Source organism: Heterodontus francisci, chromosome 28, assembly GCF_036365525.1.
Source record: "Heterodontus francisci isolate sHetFra1 chromosome 28, sHetFra1.hap1, whole genome shotgun sequence".
NCBI lineage: Eukaryota > Metazoa > Chordata > Chondrichthyes > Heterodontiformes > Heterodontidae > Heterodontus > Heterodontus francisci.
The window spans coordinates 33,445,466-33,473,148 of NC_090398.1; the positions used below are offsets into that span (position 1 = coordinate 33,445,466).

Sequence of the window (27,683 nt, forward strand, 5' to 3'; positions counted from 1 at the left end):
TATCACCCTGCGAGAGAGGGACTCAGACATCACTCAGTGCACAGATATCACCCCGAGAGAGAGGGACTGGGTGACACCAGTCAGTGTTCAGATATCTCCCGGAGAGAGAGGGGACTGAGAGACACCAGTCAGTACAGAGATATCACCCTGAGAGACAGGGACTGTGAGACACCAGTCAGTGTACAGATATCACCCTGAGAGACACCAGTCAGTGTGCAGAGATCACCCTGAGAGAGGGGGACTGAGAGACATCAGTCAATGGACAGAGATCACCCTGTGACAGAGAGAGGGACTGAGAGACACCAGTCAGTGTTTACATATCGCCCTGGGAGAGAGGGATTGAGAGACACCAGTCAGTGTACTGATATCTCCCCGAGATAGAGGGACTGAGACACACCCGTCAGTGGAGAGATATCACCCTGCGAGAGAGGGACTGAGAGACACCCGTCAGTGGAGAGATATCACCCTGTGAGAGAGGGACTGAGATGCAGCAGTCAGTGTACAGATATCACCCTGAGAGAGAGGGACTGAGGGACACCCGTCAGTGGAGAGATATCACCCTGAGAGAGAGGGACTGAGGGACACCCGTCAGTGGAGAGATATCACCCTGCGAGAGAGGGACCGATCAACACCAGTCAGTGTACAGATATCACCCTGAGAGAGAGGGACTGAGGGACACCCGTCAGTGGAGAGATATCACCCTGTGAGAGAGGGACTGAGATGCACCAGTCAGTGTACAGATATCACCCTGAGAGAGAGGGACTGAGGGACACCCGTCAGTGGAGAGATATCACCCTGAGAGAGAGGGACTGAGGGACACCCGTCAGTGGAGAGATATCACCCTGCGAGAGAGGGACTGAGAGACACCCGTCAGTGGAGAGATATCACCCTGTGAGAGAGGGACTGAGATGCACCAGTCAGTGTACAGATATCACCCTGAGAGAGAGGGACTGAGAGACACCAGTCAGTGTACAAATATCCTCCTGAGAGAGAGGGACTGAGAGACACCAGTCAGTGTACAGATATCACCCTGAGAGAGAGAGAGACTGAGGGACACCAGTCAGTGTACAGATATCACCCTGAGAGAGAGAGAGACTGAGGGACACCAGTCAGTGTACAGATATCACCCTGAGAGAGTGGGGAATGAGAGACACCAGTCAGTTTACAGATATCACCCTGAGAGAGAGACTGAGAGACACCAGTCAGTGTACAGATATCACCCTGTGAGAGAGAGACTGAGAGACACCAGTCAGTGTACAGATATCGCCCTGTGAGAGAGGGACTGAGAGACACCAGTCAGTGTACAGATATCACCCTGAGAGAGAGGGACTGAGGGACACCAGTCAGTGTACAGAGATCACACTGAGACAGAGAGGGACTGAGAGACACCAGTCAGTGTGCAGATATCACCCTGAGAGAGAGGGACTGAGGGACACTGGTCAGTGTACAGATATCACCCTGAGAGGGAGGGACTGAGGGACACCAGTCAGTGTACAGAGATCACCCTGAGAGAGAGGGACTGAGAGACACCAGTCAGTGTACAGAGATCACACTGAGAGAGCGGGACTGAGGGACACTAGTCAGTGTACAGATATCCTCCTGAGAGAGAGGGACTGAGAGACACAAATCAGTGTACAGATATCACCCTGAGAGCGAGGGACTGAGGGACACTAGTCAGTGTACAAATATAACCCTGAGAGAGAGGGACTGAGAGACACCAGTCAGTGTACAGATTTCACCCTGAGAGAGAGAGGGACTGAGAGACACCAGTCAGTGTACAGATATCACACTGAGACAATGGTTCCTCTCTTGTTTTCCCCTTTTCTCTCTATTTTAGGATGCGCTCAGGGCAAAAAGGAGCCAGGAAACCGCCGAGCGTGAATGGCGTCGGAAGGAACTGCGGGACGAGCGTAAGAAAGCTGAGGTGGCTGAGATTCTGAAGAAATCCCAAGCAGATCAAATCCGGCAGAAGCAGCATTTTCTGTGGGTGCAGGCCACGAAAGAACGGCAGGACGTCGAGAGAGTTCTCACTGATCTCTCCATCTCGGTGACGTGGCAGGGTGGGGCCCCAGGTATCTCTGTGCGTCAGACACTGTCGCAGAATCGTTAAACGTGGAGTGAGGCCTTTCAGCCCATTGAGTTTCCGCCAGCTCTTTCAGAAATCATTTCAGTGCTCTCTGCCCCCCCCCACCCCTCTCCTGCCCCTTGTTCCCTCCAATGTTTTCTCCAAGTCTTCAGCCCATTTCATTTTAAATATTCAAAGTCTCTGCTTCGATCTCTTTCCATCCTCCTCGCTGAGTCACTTCCAAATCCTAACCTCCCCTGTTGCCTCTGGTACTTTTGCCTCTCGCCTTCGATCTGCCACCCTTCGGCCTCCGGACATCGTTTATTTTGGTTAAACGGCCTTCTTCTGAAATGGACTGGTAATCACGAACCCTACGTCTAAATTATAACCCTGTGGAATACTCATGAGGTGAAAATCATAGAATGGTTACAGCACAGAAGGAGGCCATTCAGCCCATCCTGAAAATGCTACATGGAGAGCATGCCTCAATAATGAACATACGAACATCGGAACTGGGAGCAGGAGTAGACCACTCGACCCCTCGAGCCTGCTCCACCATTCAATAAGTTCATGGCTGAACTGATTACTCCACATTTCCACCTACCCCCCGATAACCTTTCACCCCCTTCCTTACGAAGAATCTATCTACCTCTGCCTTAAAAATATTCAAAGACTCTGCTTCCACTGCCTTTTGAGGAAGAGAATGCCAAAGACTCACGGCCCTCTGAGAGAAAAAAATTCTCCTTATCTCTGTCTTAAATGGGCAACCCCTTATTTTTAAATGTGACCCCTAGTTCAAGATTCTCCCACAAGGGGAACCATCCATTCCACATCCACCCTGTCAAGACCCCTCACGATCTTATATGTTTCAATCAAGTCGCCTCTTCGAAATTCCAGGAGATACAAGCCTAGTCTGTCCAATCTTTCCTCAGAAGACAACCCACCCATTCCAGGTATTAGTCTAGTCAACCTTCTCTGTGCTGCTTCCAATGCATTTACATACTTCCTTAAATAAGGAGACCAGTACTGTCCACAGTACTCCAGGTGTGGTCTCACCAATGCCCTGTATAGCTTAGTTTAGTTTAGAGATACAGCACTGAAACAGGCCCTTCAGCCCACCGAGTCTGTGCCGACCATCAACCACCCATTTATACTAATCCTACACTAATCCCATATTCCTACCACATCCCCACCTGTCCCTATATTTCCCTAACACCTACCTATACTGGGGGCAATTTATAATGGCCAATTTACCTATCAACCTGCAAGTCTTTTGGCTTTTGGGAGGAAACCGGAGCAGCCGGAGAATACCCACACAGACACAGGGAGAACTTGCAAACTCCACACAGGCAGAACCCAGAATTGAACCCAGGTTGCTGGAGCTGTGAGGCTGCAGTGCTAACCACTGCACCACTGTGCGGCCCCTGAGCTGAAGCATAACCTCCCTACTTTGGTATTCAATTCCCCTCGTGATAAATGATAACATTCTATTTGCTTTCCTAATTACGTTCTGTACCTGCATACTAACCTTTTGCGATTCATGCACTAGGATACGCAGATCCCTCTGCATCTCAGAGCTCTGCAATCTCTCGCCATTTAGGCAATATGCTTTTTCTTCTTCTTGCCAAAGTGGACAATTTCCCACTTTCCCACATTATACTCCATTTTCCAGGTCTTTGCCCACTCACCTAACCTATCTATATCCCTTTGTAGCCTCCTTATGTCCTCTTCACAAGTTACTTTCCTATCTATCTTTGCCTCATCAGCAAATTTAGCAACCAAACCTTTGGTCCCTTCATCTCAGTCATTTATATAAATTGTAAAAAGTTGAGGCCCCATCACAGATCCCTGTGGCACACCACTCGTTACAACTTGCCAAGCAGAAAATGACCCATTTATGCCTACTCTCTATTTCCTTGTAGTTAACCAATCTTCTATCCATGCCAATATGTTACCCTCTACACCATGAGATTTTATTTCCTGCAATAACCTTTTGATATGGCACCTTATCAAATGCCTTCTGGAAATCTAAGTACAATATATCCACCGGTTCCCCTTTATCCACAGCACATGTAACTCACTCAAAGAACTCCAATGAATTGGTTAAACATGATTTCCATTTCACAAAACCATGTTGACTCTGCCTAATTACCTTGAATTTTTCTAAATGCCCTGCTATCACATCTTTAATAATAGCTTTTAACATTTTCCCTAAGACAGATGTTAAGCTAACTGGCCTGTAGTTTCCTGCTTTCTTTCTCCCTCCCTTTTTGAATAAAGGAGTTATATTTGCTATTTTCCAATCTAAAGGAACCTTCCCCGAATCTAGGGAATGTTGAAAATTAAAACTAACGCATCAACTATCTCACTAGCCGCTTCTTTTAACACCCGAAGGTGAAGTCCATCAGGACCTGGGGACTTGTCAGCCCGCAGCTCCGACAATTAGTTCAGTACCACTTCCCTGGTCATTGTAATTTTTGTGAGTTCCTCCCTCACTTCCATTTCCTGACTTACAGCTAATTCTGGGATGTTACTTGTATCCTCAATAGTGAAGACAGATGAAAAATACCTGTTCAATTTATTTGCCACCTCCATTATTAATTCCCCAGACTCGCTCTCTGTCGGACCAACGTGCACTTTGTTAACTCTTTTCTTTTTAAAATATCTACAGAAACTGTTACTATCTGTCTCTCTATTTCCAGCTCGCTTTCTCTCGTACTGTAATTTTACCTTTCTTATCAATTTTTTAGTCCTTCTTTGCTGTTTTTTATATTCTGTCCAATCTTCTGACCTGTCTCCCATCTTTGCACAATTATAGGCTTTCTCATGAAGTTTGATACTATCTTTAACTGTTCTAGTTAACCACGGATGGTGGGTCCCCCCTTAAAATTTTTCTTTTTCATTGAAATATATCTATTCTGTGTATTCTGAAATATCCCCTTAAATGTCAGCCACTGCATCTCTATCGATCTATCCCTTAACCTGATTTGCCAGTTAACTTTAGCTCACTCTGCTTTCCTGCCCTCATAATTGCCCTTATTTAAGTTTAAAATACTAGTCTTAGACCCACTCTTCTCTTCCTCAAACTGAATGTAGAATGCAATCATATTATGATCGCTGCGGCCTAGGGGCGCCTTAACTATGAGGTCATTAATTAATCCTATCTCGTTGCACAATACCAGGTCTAGTATAGCCTGCTCTCTGGTTGCCTCCAGAATGTATTGTTCCAAGAAATTATCCTGAAAACATTCTATGTACTCTTCATCTAGGCGACTTCTGCCGATCTGATTTTTTTCCCAGTCTATATGTACGTTAAAATCCCCCATAATTATCTCTGTATCTTTCTGACAAGCTCCCATTGGTTCCTCCTTTATACCCCGTCCTACAGTGTGGTTAGTGTTAGGTGGCCTGTATACCACTCCCACAAGTGACTTCTTGCCTTTATGATTTCTCATCTCTATCCAAATTGCTTCTACATCCTGGTCTCCTGAACTTCGGTCATCCCTCTTTATTGTGCTAATACCATCATTAATTAACAGAGCAACCCCTCCACCTTTTCCTAGCTTCCTGTCCTTCCTAAATGGTTTCAGGACAACAGGGAATTATCTGGACTGGCAATTTGAGGGATAGTTTCCCTGATGTCGGCAATGATGGAACAGTGCTGACAAATCAGGGATAAAAGATAAGTGCTACTGCACTAACATTTTCGGGCCCGCCAACTGAACTGCTTTTAATGTGGTCAAAGACTTACTGTCGATGACGGACGCACCATGTCAATTCACAGATTGCATCTGATACCAACAGCTGCTCGTCAGAACAGTATCAATGGCCTCCGCACTGGTTTTGCATCTTTGAGAGGCTGAGCAGCTTTCTATTTTAGTTTCTTCTTAAAAAAAAAAAGACCCACAGGCAGACGAGTTTCCTTCCCTCCAATCCTATTCTGCTTGATCGGAACCCCATCCACCACCTTCAATATTCACTCCCTCCACCACCGACGCACAGTGGCAGCAGTGTGTGCCATCTACAAGATCCACTGCAGCAACTCATCCTTAGACAGCATCTTCCAAACCTGCGACCTCTACCAACTAGAAGGACAAAAGGGCAGCAGAGGCATGGGAACACCGCCACCTGCAAGTTCCCCTCCAAGTCACACACCATCCGGACTTGGAACTATATCGCCGTTCCTTCACTGTCGCTGGGTCAAAATCCTGGAACTCCCTTCCTAACAGCACTGTGGGTGTACCTACCCCACATGGACTGCAGCGGTTCAAGAAGGCAGCTCACCATCACCTTCTCAAGGGCAATTAGGGATGGGCAATAAATGGGTTATCGTGGCACTTGTTGCACTGCACAAATCCATATTGAATGCACTCTGATCATCACGGCCGCAGCCAGCCTCCTCTTCCTTCCCGCCGACAGTAAATGTGAAACTCATTGCTCATGACTATAACCACTGCGGCTCCTGTCACTGCAAAGAAGGCTGAGTATTTAGGAGTCCTCGGGGAGTGGGCATCTTGTCAGTTACTCTACTCGTGCGAGACTCACACTAACTGTCGTTAGTAAGCATCTAACCTTTTTCTTCTTTACTTTCCTTTTTCCCCTTCTCTCTCTCTCTCTCCCTCTCTCTCTCTCTCCCTCTCTCAGCCGCTGAAGAGATAATTTCACAGTTCCCCGGAAAGCCTTTGCAGACATCGGTTTGAGAACCATTGCAGTGCCTGGAACTGGACACAATACTACAGTTGAGACTGAACCAGTGTTTTGTACAGGTTTATCATGACATCCTTGTTTTTGTTCTCTCTGCCCGCTATTTATAAAGCCCAGGATTCCATATACTTCATTGACCACTTTCTCAACCTGTCCTGCCACCTGCAAAGATTTGTGACCATATTTGTGACCCAGGTCCCACTGCTCCTGCACCCCCTTTATAATTGCAGTTGTTACAACCAGGTGAGAAAGGGGTCTAGGGATCCCTTTCAGCCTTCACCTGGTCTTACTGTAACAGGGTTTTGATTTTAAACACACTGCGTTTTGAGCTCCCCCTTGATGAATCCTTGTTCACCGCTTTCCAATTATGAGGCAAAGAAATGAGCACAAACAGGCTTTCTTAGGTTTAAAGAAGAAAAGTGAAATTTATTAAACTTAAACTCTAATTCGGTTAACGCCTGCAGGTACATGATGCACCCATGTTAGCATGCATACATGATACACGGATGCAGATAGGGGCAGAAGAAAAAATATAGTGGAAAGGTTTGAGGCAATCTCTGAGGAGGGTTTTTTTTGTTACTGTGCTTCAAGCTCGCTGTGGAGTCCTTGATTGAATATATAGTCTTGCTTTTCATTGGGGCCTAGTATTCTTCTTAAACCCTTCTCACTGTCGGAGACTTTTCTCTCCCTTTGGGTTCATGTGTCTTCAATGGGTTCTGGAGTTCTGTGAGAAAGAGATGGGAGTAGACAGGAGGAGAGGAGGTCTTTTTCAGTCCAGGAGCAAAGAGCTTTCTGCCAGCTCAAACACTGTCTCTCCAATTTAAAGCTCTCAGTTCAAAAACTACAACAGCCAGTTAGTCATGTGACTAAACTGGTCTGACCACGTCTGTTTGTGGATTGAATTGGAGCAGGGAGTGGCTCCTTTGGCTACAAGCCTGTCTGTTAATATTCAAAAATGGTCTTTCTGACCAGGGGCCTGGCAATTCCTTGTAACAGGCCTTCTCTTCTCAACGACAATTTAGTGTCCATGTGGTGAAATTAATGTGCCTCATTCTTGGCAGGTGGGGGCCTGCATGACAGTAACCGTTAATTTAATATTGCCTCCTTGTTCCTCCTACTAAAATGAATCACTTCACACTTTCCTGAGTTGAATTTGATCTGCCACTTGTCTGCCCATTCCATCAGCCTGTTGATATCCTATTGAAGTCTATCACTATCCTCCTCACTGTTTGTTACACTTCCAAGTTTCATGCCATCTGCAAATGTCAAAATTGTGTCCTGTTACCCCCAAGTCCAAGTCATTAATGTGTATCAAAAACAGCAATGGTCCCGGTCCCTGGAGAACGGCACTGTCTACCATCCTCCAGTTCAATAATCAACCATACACCACCACTCTCCGTTTCCTGTCACTCAGCCAACTTCGTATCCGTGCTGCCAATGTCCCTTTTATTCCATGGGCTTCAATTTCACTAACAGGCCTGTTAGGTGGTACTCCATCCAGTGCCTTTTGGATGTCCATGTACACCATGTCAACCACATTACCCTCATCGACCCTCTCTGTGACTTCATCAAAACTTAGTCAAGTTTACTCTTAACCAATCCGTGCTGCCTTTTTATTTTTAGTCCATGCTTGTCCCAGTGGCTGTTAGTTTTCTGGAACATCGTTTCAAAAACATTCCCCACCTTCAGCCCTCAATGACAGTCTGGGGGCTGCCGGGGGTCACAGTGTGTGAGACGCTGACTTTAACAGCTTGGGGGTACGGACCAATCGGGAAAAAAGAACAAAGAAAATTACAGCACAGGAACAGGCACTTCGGCCCTCCAAGCCTACACCGATCCAAATCCTCTATCTAAACCTGTCGCCTATTTTCTAAGGGTCAGTATCTCTTTACTTCCTGCCCATTCATGTATCTGTCTCGATACATCTTAAAAGATGCTATCGTGCCCGCGTCTACCACCTCCGCTGGTAATGCGTTCCATGCACCCACCACCCTCTGCATAAAGAACTTTCCACACATATCCCCCCTAAACTTTTCCCCTTTCACTTTGAACTTGTGTCCCCTTGTAATTGAATCCCCCACTCTGGGAAAAAAGCTTCTTGCTATCCACCCTGTCTATACCTCTCATGATTTTGTACACCTCAATCAGGTCCCCCCTCAACCTCCGTCTTTCTAATGAAAATAATCCTAATCTACTCAACCTCTCTTCGTAGCTAGCGCCCTCCATACCAGGCAAGATCCTGGTGAACCTCCTCTGCACCCTCTCCAAAGCATCCACATCCTTTTGGTAATGTGGCGACCAGAACTGCACGCAGTATTCCAAATGTGGCCGAACCAAAGTCCTATACAACTGTAACATGACCTGCCAACTCTTGTACTCAATACCCCGTCCGATGAAGGAAAGCATGCCGTATGCCTTCTTGACCACTCTATTGACCTGCGTTGCCACCTTCAGGGAACAATGGACCTGAACACCCAAATCTCTCTGTACATCAATTTTCTTCAGGACTTTTCCATTTACTGTATAGTTCACTCTTGAATTGGATCTTCCAAAATGCATCACCTCGCATTTGCCCTGATTGAACTCCATCTGCCATTTCTCTGCCCAACTCTCCAATCTATCTATATTCTGCTGTATTCTCTCACAGTCCCCTTCAGTATCTGCTACTCCACCAATCTTAGTGTCATCTGCAAACTTGCTAATCAGACCACCTATACTTTCCTCCAAATCATTTATGTATATCACAAACAACAGTGGTCCCAGCACGGATCCCTGTGGAACACCACTGGTCACACGTCTCCATTTTGAGAAACTCCCTTCCACTGCTACTCTCTGTCTCCTGTTGCCCAGCCAGTTCTTTATCCATCTAGCTAGTACACCTTGGACCCCATGCGCCTTCACTTTCTCCATCAGCCTACCATGGGGAACCTTATCAAACGCCTTACTGAAGTCCATGTATATGACATCTACAGCCCTTCCCTCATCAATGAACTTTGTCACTTCCTCAAAGAATTATGTTAAGTTGGTAAGACATGACCTTCCCTGCACAAAACCATGTTGCCTATCACTGATAAGCCCATTTTCTTCCAGATGGGAATAGATCCTATCCCTCAGTATCTTCTCCAGCAGCTTCCCTACCACTGACGTCAGGCTCACCGGTCTATAATTACCTGGATTTTCCCTGCTACCCTTCTTAAGCAAGGGGACAACATTAGCAATTCTCCAGTCCTCTGGGACCTCACCCGTGTTTAAGGATGCTGCAAAGATATCTGTTAAGGCCCCAACTATTTCCTCTCTCGCTTCCCACAGTAACCTGGGATAGATCCCATCCGGACCTGGGGACTTGTCCACCTTAATGCCTTTTAGAATACCCAACACTTCCTCCCTCCATATGCCGACTTGACCTAGAGTAATCAAACATCTGTCCCTAACCTCAACATCCGTCATGTCCCTCTCCTCGGTGAATACCGATGCAAAGTACTCGTTTAGAATCTCACCCATTTTCTCTGACTCCACGCATAACTTTCCTCCTTTGTCCTTGAATGGGCCAATCCTTTCTCTAGTTACCCTCTTTCTCCTTATATATGAATAAAAGGCTTTGGGATTTTCTTTAACCCTGTTTGCTAAAGATATTTCATGACCCCTTTTAGCCCTCTTAATTCCTTGTTTCAGATTGCGCCTACAATCCCGATATTCTTTCAAAGTTTCGTCGTTCTTCAGCCGCCTAGGCCTTATGTGTGCTTCCTTTTTCCTCAGCTAGTCTCACAATTTCACCTGTCATCCATGGTTCCCTAATCTTGCCATTTCTATCCCTCATTTTCACAGGAACATGTCTCTCCTGCACGCTAATCAACCTCTCTTTAAAAGCCTCCCACATATCAAAAGTGGATTTACCTTCAAACAGCTGCTCCCAATCTACATTCCCCAGCTCCTGCCGAATTTTGGTATAGTTGGCCTTCCCCCAATTTAGCACTCTTCCTTTAGGACCACTCTCGTCTTTGTCCATGATTATTCTAAAACTTACGGAATTGTGATCACTTCCCAAAGTAGTCCCCTACTGAAACGTCAACCACCTGGCCCGGCACATTTCCCAACACCAGGTCCAGTATGGCCCCTTCCCGAGTTGGACTATTTACATACTGCTCTAGAAAACCCTCCTGGATGCTCCTTCCAAATTCTGCTCCATCTAGACCTCTAACATTAAGTGAATCCCAGTCAATGTTGGGAAAATTAAAATCTCCTATCACCACCACCCTGTTGCTCCTACAGCTTTCCATAATCTGTTTACATATTTGTACCTCTATCTCACGCTCGCTGTTGGGTGGCCTGTAGTACAGCCCCAACATTGTTACCGCACCCTTCCTATTTCTGAGTTCTGTCCATATTGCCTCACAGCTCGAGTCCTCCATAGTGCCTTCCTTCAGCACAGCTGTGATATCCTCTTTGACCAGTAATGCAACTCCTCCACCCCTTTTACCTCCCTCTCTATCCTGCCTGAAGCATCGGTATCCTGGGATATTTAGTTGCCAATCATGCCCTTCCCTTAACCAAGTCTCAGTAATAGCAATAACATCATACTCCCAGGTACTAATCCAAGCCCTAAATTCATCTGCCTTACCTACTACACTTCTTGCATTAAAACAAATACACCTCAGACCACCAGTCCCTTTGCTTTCATCATCTGCTCCCTGCCTACTCTTTCCCTTAGTCACGCTGACTTCATTATCTAGTTCCTTACAGGCTTTAGTTACTACATCCTTACTCTCTACTGACCTCATTTGGTTCCCATCCCCCTGCCACATTAGTTTAAACCCTCCCCAACAGCGTGAGCAAAAGCACCCCCAAGGACATTGGTTCCAGTCCGGCCCAGGTGTCGACCGTCCAATTTGTAATAGTCCCACCTCCCCCAGAACCGGTCCCAATGTCCCAAAAATCTGAACCCCTCCCTCCTGCACCATCTCTCAAGCCACGCATTCATCCTGACTATTCTTTCATTTCTACTCTGACTATCACGTGGCACTGGTAACAATCCTGAGATTACTACTTCTGAGGTCCTACTTTTTAACATGGCTCCTAACTCCCTAAATTCTGCTTGTAGGACCTCATCCCGTTTTTTACCTATATCATTGGTGCCTATGTGCACAACGACAACTGGCTGTTCACCCTCCCCCTTCAGAATGTTCTGCAGCCGATCTGAGACATCCCTGACCCGTGCACCTGGGAGGCAACATACCATTCGGGAGTCTTGTTTTCGACCACAGAACCGCCTATCTACTCCCCTTACAATCGAATCCCCTATGACTATAGCCCTTCCACTCTTTTTCCCGCCCTTCTGAACAGCAGAGCCAGCCACGGTGCCATGAACCTGGCTACTGCTGCCTTCCCCTGGTGAGCCATCTCCCTCAACAGTATCCAAAACGGTATACCTGTTGTGGAGGGAGATGACCGCAGGGGACACCTGCGTTGCCTTCCTGCTCTTTCTCTGCCTTTTGGTCACCCATTCCCTTTCTCCCTCAGCAATCCTAATCTGCGATGTGACCAATTCACTAAACGTGCTATCCACGACCTCCTCAGCATCGCGGATACTCCAAAGTGAGTCCATCCGCAGCTCCAGAGCCGTCATGTGGTCTAACAAGAGCTACAGCTGGACACACTTCCTGCATGTGAAGGAGTCAGGGACATCAGCCATGTTCCTGAGCTCCCACATTGAGCAAGAGGAGCATGTCACGGGTCTGAGATCTCCTGCCATTTTTAATCTTAAGCTTGAACTTAGTTAAATGAAAAAGGAACGAAAAGTTTTTACCAATCACACGATAAAAAAAAAGAGAAATAGAAAAAGCCTTACCTTATCTACACACCACCGAGTCCTTTTTTTTGGTGAGAGGAGGAGGGCGGGTGGGAGACACTGCAGGTGTAGTGTCTCGGGTTCAGAAACGGCCCAAATATATAGGGTTTTACTTACCCAGCAGCCCCCTGGTCTCCGCCGAAAACAAAAGGAAATTAAATTTACTTTGAACTGACCTTCCCAGTTGCTCACTCGCTCGCACTCTCTGCTCCCAAAAAAGCTGCTGCAATGATGTTTGGAGATGGTGAGGTATGCAAGACACTGACCTTTAACCTCTCTGCGTATGGATTTGGACGAAAGGTGCTGAGGGTGTTGGTGTTTGGTGAGGATGCGGGTGGGGGCAGGTTTCACAGTGTGTCCAACTGGTTGAAGGGTTCTGGAGGTGTTGGCAAAGGGAGGTACTAGATGCCGGAAGCTCCCCTGTACATGACAGTTTAGACGGAGGGATCAAGGTGAGGGATTTTGTTGGCTCTCCCGGCAACTGATGGGACTGAACTTGCAGGGTACAGAAAGAGCAGATGGAGAAGGAGAAGAAAGAGGAAGAGGACAAGAGATATGGCAGGACCAAGTATGCAACGGACCTTCACGAGCAGATCAGGGAGAGGGAGCAGAAGCACATCGAGGAGCAGGCGGCATTCTTTGAGGAAGGAAAGCGACTAAAGGAGGAAGATTTAAAAAGACGGCTTCGTTTCGACCAAATCAAACGCAAGAAACTGGATGAACTCAGGTCAGCTCCATTAGGATTGTGTAGAGTGGGAGTGAATAGGGAGGGGTTTGGATCCATTGGGATTGTGAAGAGTAGGAGTGGGCGGAATTGGGTTTGGGACCATTGGGACTGTGGAGAGTGGGAGTGAATGGGAAGGGGTTCGGGACCATTGGGATTGAGGAAAGTGGGAGCGAGCGGGAAGAGGTTTGGGACCATTGAGGCTGTGTAGATTGGGAGTGAATGGGAAGGGTTTTGGGACCATCGGGATTGATGAAAGTGGGAGCGAGCGGGAAGTGGTTTGGGACCATTGGGATTGTGGAGTGTGCGAGCGAGCGGGAAGGAGTTTGGGACCATTGGGATTGTGGAGAGTGGGAGCGAGCGGGAAGGAGTTTGGGACCATTGGGGCTGTGGGGAGTGGGAGTGAGCGGGAAGGGCTATGGGTGCTGTGGGCAGTGGGAGTGAGCTGGAAGGGGTTTGGTCCAATGGGGCTGTGAGGAGTGGGAGCGAGTGGGAAGGGGTTTGGGACCATTGAGGCTGTGGGGAGAGGGAGCGAGCGGGAAGGGTTTGGGACCATTGGGGCTGTGGGGAGTGGGAGCGAGCGGGAAGGGGTTTGGGTCCAGTGGGACTGTGGGGAGTGGGAGAGAGCGGGAAGGGGTTTGGGACCATTGGGGCTGTGGGGAGTGGGAGCGAGCAAGAATGGGTTTGGGACCATTGAGGCTGTGTGGAGTGGGAGTGAGCGGGGAAGGGTTTGGGTGCAGTGGGGCTGTGGGGAGTGGGAGCGACGGGGAGGGGTTTGGGTGCAGTGGGGCTGTGGGGAATGGGAGCGACGGGGAAGGGGTTTGGGTGCAGTGGGGCTGTGGGGAGTGGGAGCGAGCGGGATGGGGGTTGGGTGCAGTGGGGCTGTGGGGATTGGGAGCGAGCGGGAAGGGGTTTGGGTGCAGTGGGGAGTGGGAGCGAGCGGGAAGGGGTTTGGGTCCAGTGGGGAAGGGGTTTGGGATCATTGGGGCTTTGAGGAGTGAGAGCGAGCGGGAAGGGGTTTGGGTCCAGTGGGACTGTGGGGAGTGGGAGAGAGAAGGAAGGGGTTTGGGACAATTGGGGCTGTGGGGCATGGGAGCGAGCGGGAAGGGGTTTGGGTCCAGTGGGGAGTGGGAGCGAGCGGGAAGGGGTTTGGTTCCATTGAGACAGTGGGGAATGGGAGCGAGCGGGAAGGGGTTTGGGACCATTGGGGCTATAGGGAGTGGGAGCGAGCGGGTAGGGGTTTGGGTGCAGTGGGGCTGTGGGGAGTGGGAGCGAGCGTGAAGGTGTTTGGGTCCAATGGGGCTGTGGATAGTGGGAGCGAGCGGGAAGGGGTTTGGGACCATTGGGGCAGTGGCGAGTGGGAGCGAGCGGAAAGGGGTTTGGGTTCATTGGGGCTGTGGGGAGTGGGAGCGAGCAGGAAGGGGTTTGGGTCCAGTGGGGAATGGGAGCGAGCGGGAAGGGGTTTGGGACCATTGGGGCTGTAGGGAGTGGGAGCGAGCGGGTAGGGGTTTGGGTGCAGTGGGGCTGTGGGGAGTGGGAGCGAGTGTGAAGGGGTTTCAGACCATTGGGACTGTGGGGAATGGGAGCGAGTGGGAGCGGGTTTGGGTCCAGTGGGGATTGGGAGCGAGTGGGAAGGGGTTTGGGTCCAGTGGGACTGTGGGAATTGGGAGCGAGTGGGCAGGGGTTTGGGACCATTGGGGCTGTGGGGAGTGGGAGCGAGCAGGAAGGGGTTTGAGACCAGTGGGACTGTGGAGAGTGGGAGCGAGCGGGAAGGGGTTTGGGGGCTGTGGGGTGTGGGAGCGAGCGGGAAGGGGTTTGGGTCCATTGGGACTGTGGGGAGTGGGAACGAGCGGGAAGGAGTTTGGGTCCAGTGGGAATGTGGGGAGTGGGAGCACTCGGGAAGGGGTTTGGGTCCATTGGGACTGTGGGGAGTGGGAGCGAGCGGGAAAGGATTTGGGGGCTGTGGGGCGTGGTAGCGAGCGGGAAGGGGTTTGGGTCCATTGGGGCTGTGAGGAGTGGGAGCGAGCGGGAAGGGGTTTGGGTCCATTGGGGCTTTGGGGAGTGGGAGCAAGCGAGAAGGCATTTGCGTCCATTGGGGCTGTGGGGAGTGGGAGCGAGCAGGAAGGGGTTTGGGTCCAGTGGGGAGTGGGAGTGAGCAGGAAGGGGTTTGGGTCCATTGGGACTGTGGGGATTGGGAGCGAGTGGGAAGGGGTTTGGGTCCATTGGGGCTGTGGGGAGTGGGAGCGAGTGGGAAGGGGTTTGGGTCCATTGGGGCTGTGGGGAGTGGGAGCGAGTGGGAAGGGGTTTGGGTCCATTGGGGCTGTGGGGAGTGGGAGCAAGCGGGAAGGGTTTTGGGACAAGTGGGGAGTGGGAGCAATCGGGAAGGGGTTTGGGTCCATTGGGGCTGTGGGGCGTGGGAGCGAGTAGGAATGGGTTTGGGTGCAGTGGGGAGTGGGAGCGAGCGAGAAGGCGTTTGTATTCAGTGAGGCTGTGGGGAGTGGGAGCAAGCGGGAAGGGGTTTGGGACCATTGGGGCTGTGGGGCGTGGAAGCGAGCAGGGAGGGGTTTGGGTCCAGTGGGCAGTGGGAGCGAGCGGGAAGGGGTTTGGGTCCATTGGGGCAGTGGGGAGTGGGAGCGAGCGGGAAGGGGTTTGGGTTCATTGGGGCTGTGGGGAGTGGGAGCGAGCAGGAAGGGGTTTGGGTCCAGTGGGGAGTGGGAGCGAGTGGGAAGGGGTTTGGTTCCATTGGGACAGTGGGGAATGGGAGCGAGCGGGAAGGGGTTTGGGACCATTGGGGCTGTAGGGAGTGGGAGCGAGCGGGTAGGGGTTTGGGTGCAGTGGGGCTGTGGGGAGTGGGAGTGAGCGTGAAGGGGTTTCAGACCATTGGGACTGTGGGGAGTAGGAGCGAGTGGGAGCGGGTTTGGGACCAGTGGGGAGTGGGAGCGAGCGGGAAGGGGTTTGGGTCCAGTGGGACTGTGGGAATTGGGAGCGAGTGGGTAGGGGTTTGGGACCATTGGGGCTGTGGGGAGTGGGAGCGAGCGGGAAGGGGTTTGAGTCCAGTGGGACAGTGGGGAATGGGAGTGAGCGGGAAGGGGTTTGAGGGCTGTGGGGTGTGGGAGCGAGTGGGAAGGGGTTTGGGTCTATTGGGACTGTGGGGAGTGGGAACGAGCGGGAAGGGGTTTGGTTGCAGTGGGCGTGGGAGCGAGCGAGAAGGTGGTTGGGTACATTGGGTCCATTGGGACTGTGGGGAGTGGGAGCGAGCGGGAAGGGGTTTGGGTCCAGTGGGACTGTGGGAATTGGGAGCGAGTGGGCAGGGGTTTGGGACCATTGGGGCTGTGGGGAGTGGGAGCGAGCGGGAAGGGGTTTGAGTCCAGTGGGACTGTGGGGAGTGGGAGCGAGCGGGAAGGGGTTTGGGGGCTGTGGGGTGTGGGAGCGAGCGGGAAGGGGTTTGGGTCCATTGGGACTGTGGGGCGTGGGAACGAGCGGGAAGGAGTTTGGGTCCAGTGGGAATGTTGGGGAGTGGGAGCACTCGGGAAGGGGTTTGGGTCCATTGGGACTGTGGGGAGTGGGAGCGAGTGGGAAGGGGTTTGGGTCCAGTGGGGCTGAGGGGAGTGGGACCTTTGGGACTGTAGGGAGTGGGAGCAAGCGGGAAGGGTTTTGGGACAAGTGGGGAGTGGGAGCAATCGGGAAGGGGTTTGGGTCCATTGGGGCTGTGGGGCGTGGGAGCGAGCAGGAATGGGTTTGGGTGCAGTGGGGAGTGGGAGCGAGCGAGAAGGCGTTTGTGTCCAGTGAGGCTGTGGGGAGTGGGAGCAAGCGGGAAGGGGTTTGGGACCATTGGGGCTGTGGGGCGTGGAAGCGAGCAGGGAGGGGTTTGGGTCCAGTGGGCAGTGGGAGCGAGCGGGAAGGGGTTTGGGTCCATTGGGGCAGTGGGGAGTGGGAGCGAGCGGGAAGGGGTTTGGGTTCATTGGGGCTGTGGGGAGTGGGAGCGAGCAGGAAAGGGTTTGGGTCCAGTGGGGAGTGGGAGCAAGTGGGAAGGGGTTTGGTTCCATTGGGACAGTGGGGAATGGGAGCGAGCGGGAAGGGGTTTGGGACCATTGGGGCTGTAGGGAGTGGGAGCGAGCGGGTAGGGGTTTGGATGCAGTGGGGCTGTGGGGAGTGGGAGTGAGCGTGAAGGGGTTTCAGACCATAGGGACTGTGGGGAGTAGGAGCGAGTGGGAGCGGGTTTGGGACCAGTGGGGAGTGGGAGCGAGCGGGAAGGGGTTTGGGTCCAGTGGGACTGTGGGAATTGGGAGCGAGTGGGTAGGGGTTTGGGACCATTGGGGCTGTGGGGAGTGGGAGCGAGCGGGAAGGGGTTTGAGTCCAGTGGGACTGTGGGGAATGGGAGTGAGCGGGAAGGGGTTTGGGGGCTGTGGGGTGTGGGAGCGAGCGGGAAGGGGTTTGGGTCTATTGGGACTGTGGGGAGTGGGAACGAGCGGGAAGGGGTTTGGTTGCAGTGGGTGTGGGAGCGAGCGAGAAGGTGGTTGGGTACATTGGGTCCATTGGGACTGTGGGGAGTGGGAGCGAGCGGGAAGGGGTTTGGGTCCAGTGGGACTGTGGGAATTGGGAGCGAGTGGGCAGGGGTTTGGGACCATTGGGGCTGTGGGGAGTGGGAGCGAGCGGGAAGGGGTTTGAGTCCAGTGGGACTGTGGGGAGCGGGAGCGAGCGGGAAGGGGTTTGGGGGCTGTGGGGTGTGGGAGCGAGCGGGAAGGGGTTTGGGTCCATTGGGGCTGTGAGGAGTGGGAGCGAGCGGGAAGGGGTTTGGGTCCATTGGGGCTTTGGGGAGTGGGAGCAAGCGAGAAGGCGTTTGCGTCCATTGGGGCTGTGGGGAGTGGGAGCGAGCAGGAAGGGGTTTGGGTCCAGTGGGGAGTGGGAGCGAGCAGGAAGGGGTTTGGGTCCATTGGGACTGTGGGGATTGGGAGCGAGTGGGAAGGGGTTTGGGTCCATTGGGGCTGTGGGGAGTGGGAGCGAGTGGGAAGGGGTTTGGCTCCAGTGGGGCTGAGGGGAGTGGGACCTTTGGGACTGTGGGGAGTGGGAGCAAGCGGGAAGGGGTTTGGGACCATTGGGGCTGTGGGGAGTGGGAGCAAGTGGGAAGGGTTTTGGGACAAGTGGGGAGTGGGAGCAATCGGGAAGGGGTTTGGGTCCATTGGGGCTGTGGGGCGTGGGAGCGAGCAGGAATGGGTTTGGGTGCAGTGGGGAGTGGGAGCGAGCAAGAAGGCGTTTGTGTCCAGTGAGGCTGTGGGGAGTGGGAGCAAGCGGGAAGGGGTTTGGGACCATTGGGGCTGTGGGGCGTGGAAGTGAGCAGGGAGGGGTTTGGGTCCAGTGGGCAGTGGGAGCGAGCGGGAAGGGGTTTAGGTCCATTGGGGCAGTGGGGAGTGGGAGCGAGCGGGAAGGGGTTTGGGTCCATTGGGGCTGTGGAGAGTGGGAGTGACCGGGAAGGGGTTTTGGTCCATTGGGGCTGTGGGGAGTGGGAGCAAGCGGGAAGGGGTTTGGTACTTTTGGGGCTGTGGGGAGTGGGAGCGAGAAGGGGTTTCTGTCCATTGGGGCTGTGGGGAGTGGGGTGCGAGCAGGAAGTGGTTTGGGTCCAGTGGGTATTGGGAGCGAGCGGGAAGGGGTTTCGGTCCATTTAGGCTGTGGGGTGTGGGTGCGAGCGGGAAGGGGTTTGGGTCCAGTGTGGCTGAGGGGATAGGACCATTGGGACTGTGGGGTATGGGAGCGAGTGGGAAGGGGTTTGGGTCCATTGGGGCTGTGGAGAGTGGGAGTGACCGGGAAGGGGTTTTGGTCCATTGGGGCTGTGGGGAGTGGGAGCAAGCGGGAAGGGGTTTGGTACTTTTGGGGCTGTGGGGAGTGGGAGCGAGAAGGGGTTTCTGTCCATTGGGGCTGTGGGGAGTGGGGTGCGAGCAGGAAGTGGTTTGGGTCCAGTGGGTATTGGGAGCGAGCGGGAAGGGGTTTCGGTCCATTTAGGCTGTGGGGTGTGGGTGCGAGCGGGAAGGGGTTTGGGTCCAGTGTGGCTGAGGGGATAGGACCATTGGGACTGTGGGGTATGGGAGCGAGTGGGAAGGCGTTTGGGTCCAGTGTGGAGTGGGAGCGAGCGAGAAGGGGTTTTGGACCATTGGGGCTTTGGGGGGTGGGAGCGAGTGGGAAGTGGTTTGGGTCTCTTGGGGCTGTGGGGTGTGGGAACGAGCGGGAAGGGGTTTGGGTCCAGTGGGAATGTGGGGAGTGGGAGCACTCGGGAAGGGGTTTGGGTCCATTGGGCCTGTGGGGAGTGGGAGTGAGCGGGAAAGGGTTTGGGGGCTGTGGGGCATGGGAGCGAGCGGGAAGGGGTTTGGGTCCATTGGGGCTGTGAGGAGTGGGAGCGAGCGGGAAGGGGTTTGGGTCCATTGGGGCTTTGGGGAGTGGGAGCAAGCGAGAAGGCGTTTGCGTCCATTGGGGCTGTGGGGAGTGGGAGCGAGCAGGAAGGGGTTTGGGTCCAGTGGGGATTAGGAGCGAGCAGGAAGGGGTTTGGGTCCATTGGGACTGTGGGGATTGGGAGCGAGTGGGAAGGGGTTTGGGTCCATTGGGGCTGTGGGGAGTGGGAGCGAGTGGGAAGGGGTTTGGGTCCAGTGGGGCTGAGGGGAGTGGGACCTTTGGGACTGTGGGGAGTGGGAGCAAGCGGGAAGGCGTTTGGGACCATTGGGGCTGTGGGGAGTGGGAGCAAGCGGGAAGGGTTTTGGGACAAGTGGGGAGTGGGAGCAATCGGGAAGGGGTTTGGGTCCATTGGGGCTGTGGGGCATGGGAGCGAGCAGGAATGGGTTTGGGTGCAGTGGGGAGTGGGAGCGAGCAAGAAGGCGTTTGTGTCCAGTGAGGCTGTGGGGAGTGGGAGCAAGCGGGAAGGGGTTTGGGACCATTGGGGCTGTGGGGCGTGGAAGTGAGCAGGGAGGGGTTTGGGTCCAGTGGGCAGTGGGAGCGAGCGGGAAGGGGTTTGGGTCCATTGGGGCAGTGGGGAGTGGGAGCGAGCGGGAAGGGGTTTGAGTCCAGTGGGATTGTGGGGAATGGGAGTGAGCGGGAAGGGGTTTGGGGGCTGTGGTGTGTGGGAGCGAGCGGGATGGGGTTTGGGTCTATTGGGACTGTGGGGAGTGGGAACGAGCGGGAAGGGGTTTGGTTGCAGTGGGCGTGGGAGCGAGCGAGAAGGTGGTTGGGTACATTGGGTCCATTGGGACTGTGGGGAGTGGGAGCGAGCGGGAAGGGGTTTGGGTCCAGTGGGACTGTTGGAATTGGGAGCGAGTGGGCAGGGGTTTGGGACCATTGGGGCTGTGGGGAGTGGGAGCGAGCGGGAAGGGGTTTGAGTCCAGTGGGACTGTGGGGAGTGGGAGCGAGCGGGAAGGGGTTTGGGGGCTGTGGGGTGTGGGAGCGAGCGGGAAGGGGTTTGGGGGCTGTGGGGTGTGGGGAGTGGGAACGAGCGGGAAGGAGTTTGGGTCCAGTGGGAATGTGGGGAGTGGGAGCACTCGGGAAGGGGTTTGGGTCCATTGGGATTCTGGGGAGTGGGAGCGAGCGGGAAAGGGTTTGGGGGCTGTGGGGCGTGGGAGCGAGCGGGAAGGGGTTTGGGTCCATTGGGGCTGTGAAGAGTGGGAGCGAGCGGGAAGGGGTTTGGGTCCATTGGGGCTTTGGGGAGTGGGAGCAAGCGAGAAGGCGTTTGCGTCCATTGGGGCTGTGGGGAGTGGGAGCGAGCAGGAAGGGGTTTGGGTCCAGTGCGGAGTGGGAGCGAGCAGGAAGGGGTTTGGGTCCATTGGGACTGTGGGGAGTGGGTGCAAGCGGGAAGGGGTTTGGGACCATTGGGGCTGTGGGGAGTGGGAGCAAGCGGGAAGGGTTTTGGGACAAGTGGGGAGTGGGAGCAATCGGGAAGGGGTTTGGGTCCATAGTGGCTGTGGGGCGTGGGAGCGAGCAGGAATGGGTTTGGGTGCAGTGGGGAGTGGGAGCGAGCAAGAAGGCGTTTGTGTCCAGTGAGGCTGTGGGGAGTGGGAGCAAGCGGGAAGGGGTTTGGGACCATTGGGGCTGTGGGGCATGGAAGTGAGCAGGGAGGGGTTTGGGTCCAGTGGGCAGTGGGAGCGAGCGGGAAGGGATTTGGGTCCATTGGGGCAGTGGGGAGTGGGAGCGAGCGGGAAGGGGTTTGGGTCCATTGGGGCTGTGGAGAGTGGGAGTGACCGGGAAGGGGTTTTGGTCCATTGGGGCTGTGGGGAGTGGGAGCGAGCGGGAAGGGGTTTGGGACTTTTGGGGCTGTGGGGAGTGGGAGCGAGAAGGGGTTTCTGTCCATTGGGGCTGTGGGGAGTGGGGTGCGAGCAGGAAGGGGTTTGGGTCCAGTGGGTATTGGGAGCGAGCGGGAAGGAGTTTCGGTCCATTTAGGCTGTGGGGTGTGGGTGCGAGCGGGAAGGGGTTTGGGTCCAGTGGGGCTGAGGGGATGGGACCATTGGGACTGTGGGGATTGGGAGCGAGCAGGAAGGGGTTTGGGTCCATTTAGGCTGTGGGGTATGGGAGCGAGCGGGAAGGGGTTTGGGTCCAGTGGGGAGTGGAAGCGAGCGTGAATGGGTTTGGGTCCATTGGGGCTGTGGGGGGCGGGAGCGAGCGGGAAGGGGTTTGGGTCCATTGGGACTGTGGGGAGTGGGAACGAGCGGGAAGGAGTTTGGGTCCAGTGGGAATGTGGGGAGTGGGAGCACTCGGGAAGGGGTTTGGGTCCATTGGGACTGTGGGGATTGGGAGCGAGCGGGAAAGGGTTTGGGGGCTGTGGGGCGTGGGAGCGAGCGGGAAGGGGTTTGGGTCCATTGGGGCTGTGAGGAGTGGGAGCGAACGGGAAGGGGTTTGGGTCCATTGGGGATTTGGGGAGTGGGAGCAAGCGAGAAGGCGTTTGCGTCCATTGATGCTGTGGGGAGTGGGAGCGAGCAGGAAGGGGTTTGGGTCCAGTGGGGAGTGGGAGCGAGCAGGAAGGGGTTTGGGTCCATTGGGACTGTGGGGATTGGGAGTGAGTGGGAAGGGGTTTGGGTCCATTGGGGCTGTGGGGAGTGGGAGCGAGTGGGAAGGGGTTTGGGTCCAGTGGGGCTGAGGGGAGCGGGACCTTTGGGACTGTGGGGAGTGGGAGCAAGCGGGAAGGGGTTTGGGACCATTGGGGCTGTGGGGAGTGGGAGCAAGCGGGAAGGGTTTTGGGACAAGTGGGGAGTGGGAGCAATCGGGAAGGGGTTTGGGTCCATTGGGGCTGTGGGGCGTGGGTGCGAGCAGGAATGGGTTTGGGTGCAGTGGGGAGTGGGAGCGAGCAAGAAGACGTTTGTGTCCAGTGAGGCTGTGGGGAGTGGGAGCGAGCGGGAAGGGGTTTGGGGGCTGTTGGGTGTGGGAGCGAGCGGGAAGGGGTTTTGTCCATTGGGACTGTGGGGAGTGGGAGCAAGCGGGAAGGGGTTTGGGACCATTGGGGCTGTGGGGCGTGGAAGTGAGCAGGGAGGGGTTTGGGTCCAGTGGGCAGTGGGAGCGAGCGGGAAGGGGTTTAGGTCCATTGGGGCAGTGGGGAGTGGGAGCAAGCGGGAAGGGGTTTGGGTCCATTGGGGCTGTGGAGAGTGGGAGTGACCGGGAAGGGGTTTTGGTCCATTGGGGCTGTGGGGAGTGGGAGCAAGCGGGAAGGGGTTTGGTACTTTTGGGGCTGTGGGGAGTGGGAGCGAGAAGGGGTTTCTGTCCATTGGGGCTGTGGGGAGTGGGGTGCGAGCAGGAAGTGGTTTGGGTCCAGTGGGTATTGGGAGCGAGCGGGAAGGGGTTTCGGTCCATTTAGGCTGTGGGGTGTGGGTGCGAGCGGGAAGGGGTTTGGGTCCAGTGTGGCTGAGGGGATAGGACCATTGGGACTGTGGGGTATGGGAGCGAGTGGGAAGGCGTTTGGGTCCAGTGGGGCTGTGGAGAGTGGGAGCGAGCGAGAAGGGGTTTTGGACCATTGGGGCTTTGGGGGGTGGGAGCGAGTGGGAAGTGGTTTGGGTCTCTTGGGGCTGTGGGGTGTGGGAACGAGCGGGAAGGGGTTTGGGTCCAGTGGGAATGTGGGGAGTGGGAGCACTCGGGAAGGGGTTTGGGTCCATTGGGCCTGTGGGGAGTGGGAGTGAGCGGGAAAGGGTTTGGGGGCTGTGGGGCATGGGAGCGAGCGGGAAGGGGTTTGGGTCCATTGGGGCTGTGAGGAGTGGGAGCGAGCGGGAAGGGGTTTGGGTCCATTGGGGCTTTGGGGAGTGGGAGCAAGCGAGAAGGCGTTTGCGTCCATTGGGGCTGTGGGGAGTGGGAGCGAGCAGGAAGGGGTTTGGGTCCAGTGGGGAGTAGGAGCGAGCAGGAAGGGGTTTGGGTCCATTGGGACTGTGGGGATTGGGAGCGAGTGGGAAGGGGTTTGGGTCCATTGGGGCTGTGGGGAGTGGGAGCGAGTGGGAAGGGGTTTGGGTCCAGTGGGGCTGAGGGGAGTGGGACCTTTGGGACTGTGGGGAGTGGGAGCAAGCGGGAAGGCGTTTGGGACCATTGGGGCTGTGGGGAGTGGGAGCAAGCGGGAAGGGTTTTGGGACAAGTGGGGAGTGGGAGCAATCGGGAAGGGGTTTGGGTCCATTGGGGCTGTGGGGCATGGGAGCGAGCAGGAATGGGTTTGGGTGCAGTGGGGAGTGGGAGCGAGCAAGAAGGCGTTTGTGTCCAGTGAGGCTGTGGGGAGTGGGAGCAAGCGGGAAGGGGTTTGGGACCATTGGGGCTGTGGGGCGTGGAAGTGAGCAGGGAGGGGTTTGGGTCCAGTGGGCAGTGGGAGCGAGCGGGAAGGGGTTTGGGTCCATTGGGGCAGTGGGGAGTGGGAGCGAGCGGGAAGGGGTTTGAGTCCAGTGGGATTGTGGGGAATGGGAGTGAGCGGGAAGGGGTTTGGGGGCTGTGGTTTGTGGGAGCGAGCGGGATGGGGTTTGGGTCTATTGGGACTGTGGGGAGTGGGAACGAGCGGGAAGGGGTTTGGTTGCAGTGGGCGTGGGAGCGAGCGAGAAGGTGGTTGGGTACATTGGGTCCATTGGGACTGTGGGGAGTGGGAGCGAGCGGGAAGGGGTTTGGGTCCAGTGGGACTGTTGGAATTGGGAGCGAGTGGGCAGGGGTTTGGGACCATTGGGGCTGTGGGGAGTGGGAGCGAGCGGGAAGGGGTTTGAGTCCAGTGGGACTGTGGGGAGTGGGAGCGAGCGGGAAGGGGTTTGGGGGCTGTGGGGTGTGGGAGCGAGCGGGAAGGGGTTTGGGGGCTGTGGGGTGTGGGGAGTGGGAACGAGCGGGAAGGAGTTTGGGTCCAGTGGGAATGTGGGGAGTGGGAGCACTCGGGAAGGGGTTTGGGTCCATTGGGATTGTGGGGAGTGGGAGCGAGCGGGAAAGGGTTTGGGGGCTGTGGGGCGTGGGAGCGAGCGGGAAGGGGTTTGGGTCCATTGGGGCTGTGAAGAGTGGGAGCGAGCGGGAAGGGGTTTGGGTCCATTGGGGCTTTGGGGAGTGGGAGCAAGCGAGAAGGCGTTTGCGTCCATTGGGGCTGTGGGGAGTGGGAGCGAGCAGGAAGGGGTTTGGGTCCAGTGGGGAGTGGGAGCGAGCAGGAAGGGGTTTGGGTCCATTGGGACTGTGGGGAGTGGGAGCAAGCGGGAAGGGGTTTGGGACCATTGGGGCTGTGGGGAGTGGGAGCAAGCGGGAAGGGTTTTGGGACAAGTGGGGAGTGGGAGCAATCGGGAAGGGGTTTGGGTCCATAGTGGCTGTGGGGCGTGGGAGCGAGCAGGAATGGGTTTGGGTGCAGTGGGGAGTGGGAGCGAGCAAGAAGGCGTTTGTGTCCAGTGAGGCTGTGGGGAGTGGGAGCAAGCGGGAAGGGGTTTGGGACCATTGGGGCTGTGGGGCGTGGAAGTGAGCAGGGAGGGGTTTGGGTCCAGTGGGCAGTGGGAGCGAGCGGGAAGGGATTTGGGTCCATTGGGGCAGTGGGGAGTGGGAGCGAGCGGGAAGGGGTTTGGGTCCATTGGGGCTGTGGAGAGTGGGAGTGACCGGGAAGGGGTTTTGGTCCATTGGGGCTGTGGGGAGTGGGAGCGAGCGGGAAGGGGTTTGGGACTTTTGGGGCTGTGGGGAGTGGGAGCGAGAAGGGGTTTCTGTCCATTGGGGCTGTGGGGAGTGGGGTGCGAGCAGGAAGGGGTTTGGGTCCAGTGGGTATTGGGAGCGAGCGGGAAGGAGTTTCGGTCCATTTAGGCTGTGGGGTGTGGGTGCGAGCGGGAAGGGGTTTGGGTCCAGTGGGGCTGAGGGGATGGGACCATTGGGACTGTGGGGATTGGGAGCGAGCAGGAAGGGGTTTGGGTCCATTTAGGCTGTGGGGTATGGGAGCGAGCGGGAAGGGGTTTGGGTCCAGTGGGGAGTGGAAGCGAGTGTGAATGGGTTTGGGTCCATTGGGGCTGTGGGGGGCGGGAGCGAGCGGGAAGGGGTTTGGGTCCATTGGGACTGTGGGGAGTGGGAACGAGCGGGAAGGAGTTTGGGTCCATTGGGACTGTGGGGAGTGGGAACGAGCGGGAAGGAGTTTGGGTCCAGTGGGAATGTGGGGAGTGGGAGCACTCGGGAAGGGGTTTGGGTCCATTGGGACTGTGGGGATTGGGAGCGAGCGGGAAAGGGTTTGGGGGCTGTGGGGCGTGGGAGCGAGCGGGAAGGGGTTTGGGTCCATTGGGGCTGTGAGGAGTGGGAGCGAACGGGAAGGGGTTTGGGTCCATTGGGGATTTGGGGAGTGGGAGCAAGCGAGAAGGCGTTTGCGTCCATTGATGCTGTGGGGAGTGGGAGCGAGCAGGAAGGGGTTTGGGTCCAGTGGGGAGTGGGAGCGAGCAGGAAGGGGTTTGGGTCCATTGGGACTGTGGGGATTGGGAGTGAGTGGGAAGGGGTTTGGGTCCATTGGGGCTGTGGGGAGTGGGAGCGAGTGGGAAGGGGTTTGGGTCCAGTGGGGCTGAGGGGAGCGGGACCTTTGGGACTGTGGGGAGTGGGAGCAAGCGGGAAGGGGTTTGGGACCATTGGGGCTGTGGGGAGTGGGAGCAAGCGGGAAGGGTTTTGGGACAAGTGGGGAGTGGGAGCAATCGGGAAGGGGTTTGGGTCCATTGGGGCTGTGGGGCGTGGGTGCGAGCAGGAATGGGTTTGGGTGCAGTGGGGAGTGGGAGCGAGCAAGAAGACGTTTGTGTCCAGTGAGGCTGTGGGGAGTGGGAGCGAGCGGGAAGGGGTTTGGGGGCTGTTGGGTGTGGGAGCGAGCGGGAAGGGGTTTTGTCCATTGGGACTGTGGGGAGTGGGAACGAGCGGGAAGGAGTTTGGGTCCAGTGGGAATGTGGGGAGTGGGAGCACTCGGGAAGGGGTTTGGGTCCATTGGGCCTGTGGGGAGTGGGAGTGTGCGGGAAAGGGTTTGGGGGCTGTGGGGCGTGGGAGCGAGCGGGAAGGGGTTTGGGTCCATTGGGGCTGTGAGGAGTGGGAGCGAGCGGGAAGGGGTTTGGGTCCATTGGGGCTTTGGGGAGTGGGAGCAAGCGAGAAGGCGTTTGCGTCCATTGGGGCTGTGGGGAGTGGGAGCGAGCAGGAAGGGTTTTGGGTCCAGTGGGGAGTGGGAGCGAGCAGGAAGGCGTTTGGGTCCATTGGGACTGTGGGGATTGGGAGCGAGTGGGAAGGGGTTTGGGTCCATTGGGGCTGTGGGGAGTGGGAGCGAGTGGGAAGGGGTTTGGGTCCAGTGGGGCTGAGGGGAGCGGGACCTTTGGGACTGTGGGGAGTGGGAGCAAGCGGGAAGGGGTTTGGGACCATTGGGGCTGTGGGGAGTGGGAGCAAGTGGGAAGTGTTTTGGGACAATTGAGGAGTGGGAGCAATTGGGAAGGGGTTTGGGTCCATTGGGGCTGTGGGGCGTGGGAGCGAGCAGGAATGGGTTTGGGTGCAGTGGGGAGTGGGAGCGAGCAAGAAGGCGTTTGTGTCCAGTGAGGCTGTGGGGAGTGGGAGCAAGCGGGAAGGGGTTTGGGACCATTGGGGCTGTGGGGCGTGGAAGTGAGCAGGGAGGGGTTTGGGTCCAGTGGGCAGTGGGAGCGAGCGGGAAGGGGTTTGGGTCCATTGGGGCAGTGGGGAGTGGGAGCGAGCGGGAAGGGGTTTGGGTCCATTGGGGCTGTGGAGAGTGGGAGTGACCGGGAAGGGGTTTTGGTCCATTGGGGAGTGGGAGCAAGTGGGAAGGGGTTTGGTTCCATTGGGACAGTGGGGAATGGGAGTGACCGGGAAGGGGTTTTGGTCCATTGGGGCTGTGGGGAGTGGGAGCGAGCGGGAAGGGGTTTGGGACTTTTGGGGCTGTGGGGAGTGGG

General features: G+C 55.5%; 1 protein-coding gene across 2 annotated transcripts in view; it reads left to right on the plus strand.

Moving 5' to 3' along the window:
* LOC137385176 (cilia- and flagella-associated protein 45-like) overlaps positions 1 to 27,683 on the plus strand; it is an 83,213-nt gene that overhangs the window by 54,245 nt on the left and 1,285 nt on the right. Inside the window, exons 2-3 of one of the 2 annotated variants that reach the window (XM_068060162.1) lie at positions 1,838 to 2,423; positions 13,117 to 13,341. In XM_068060162.1, coding sequence (XP_067916263.1) covers positions 2,416 to 2,423; positions 13,117 to 13,341 — 233 coding nt within the window. In that variant the 5' untranslated portion in view covers positions 1,838 to 2,415. The remainder of the gene's footprint in view (positions 1 to 1,837; positions 2,424 to 13,116; positions 13,342 to 27,683) is intronic. The other variant, XM_068060161.1, reaches the window with a different exon arrangement.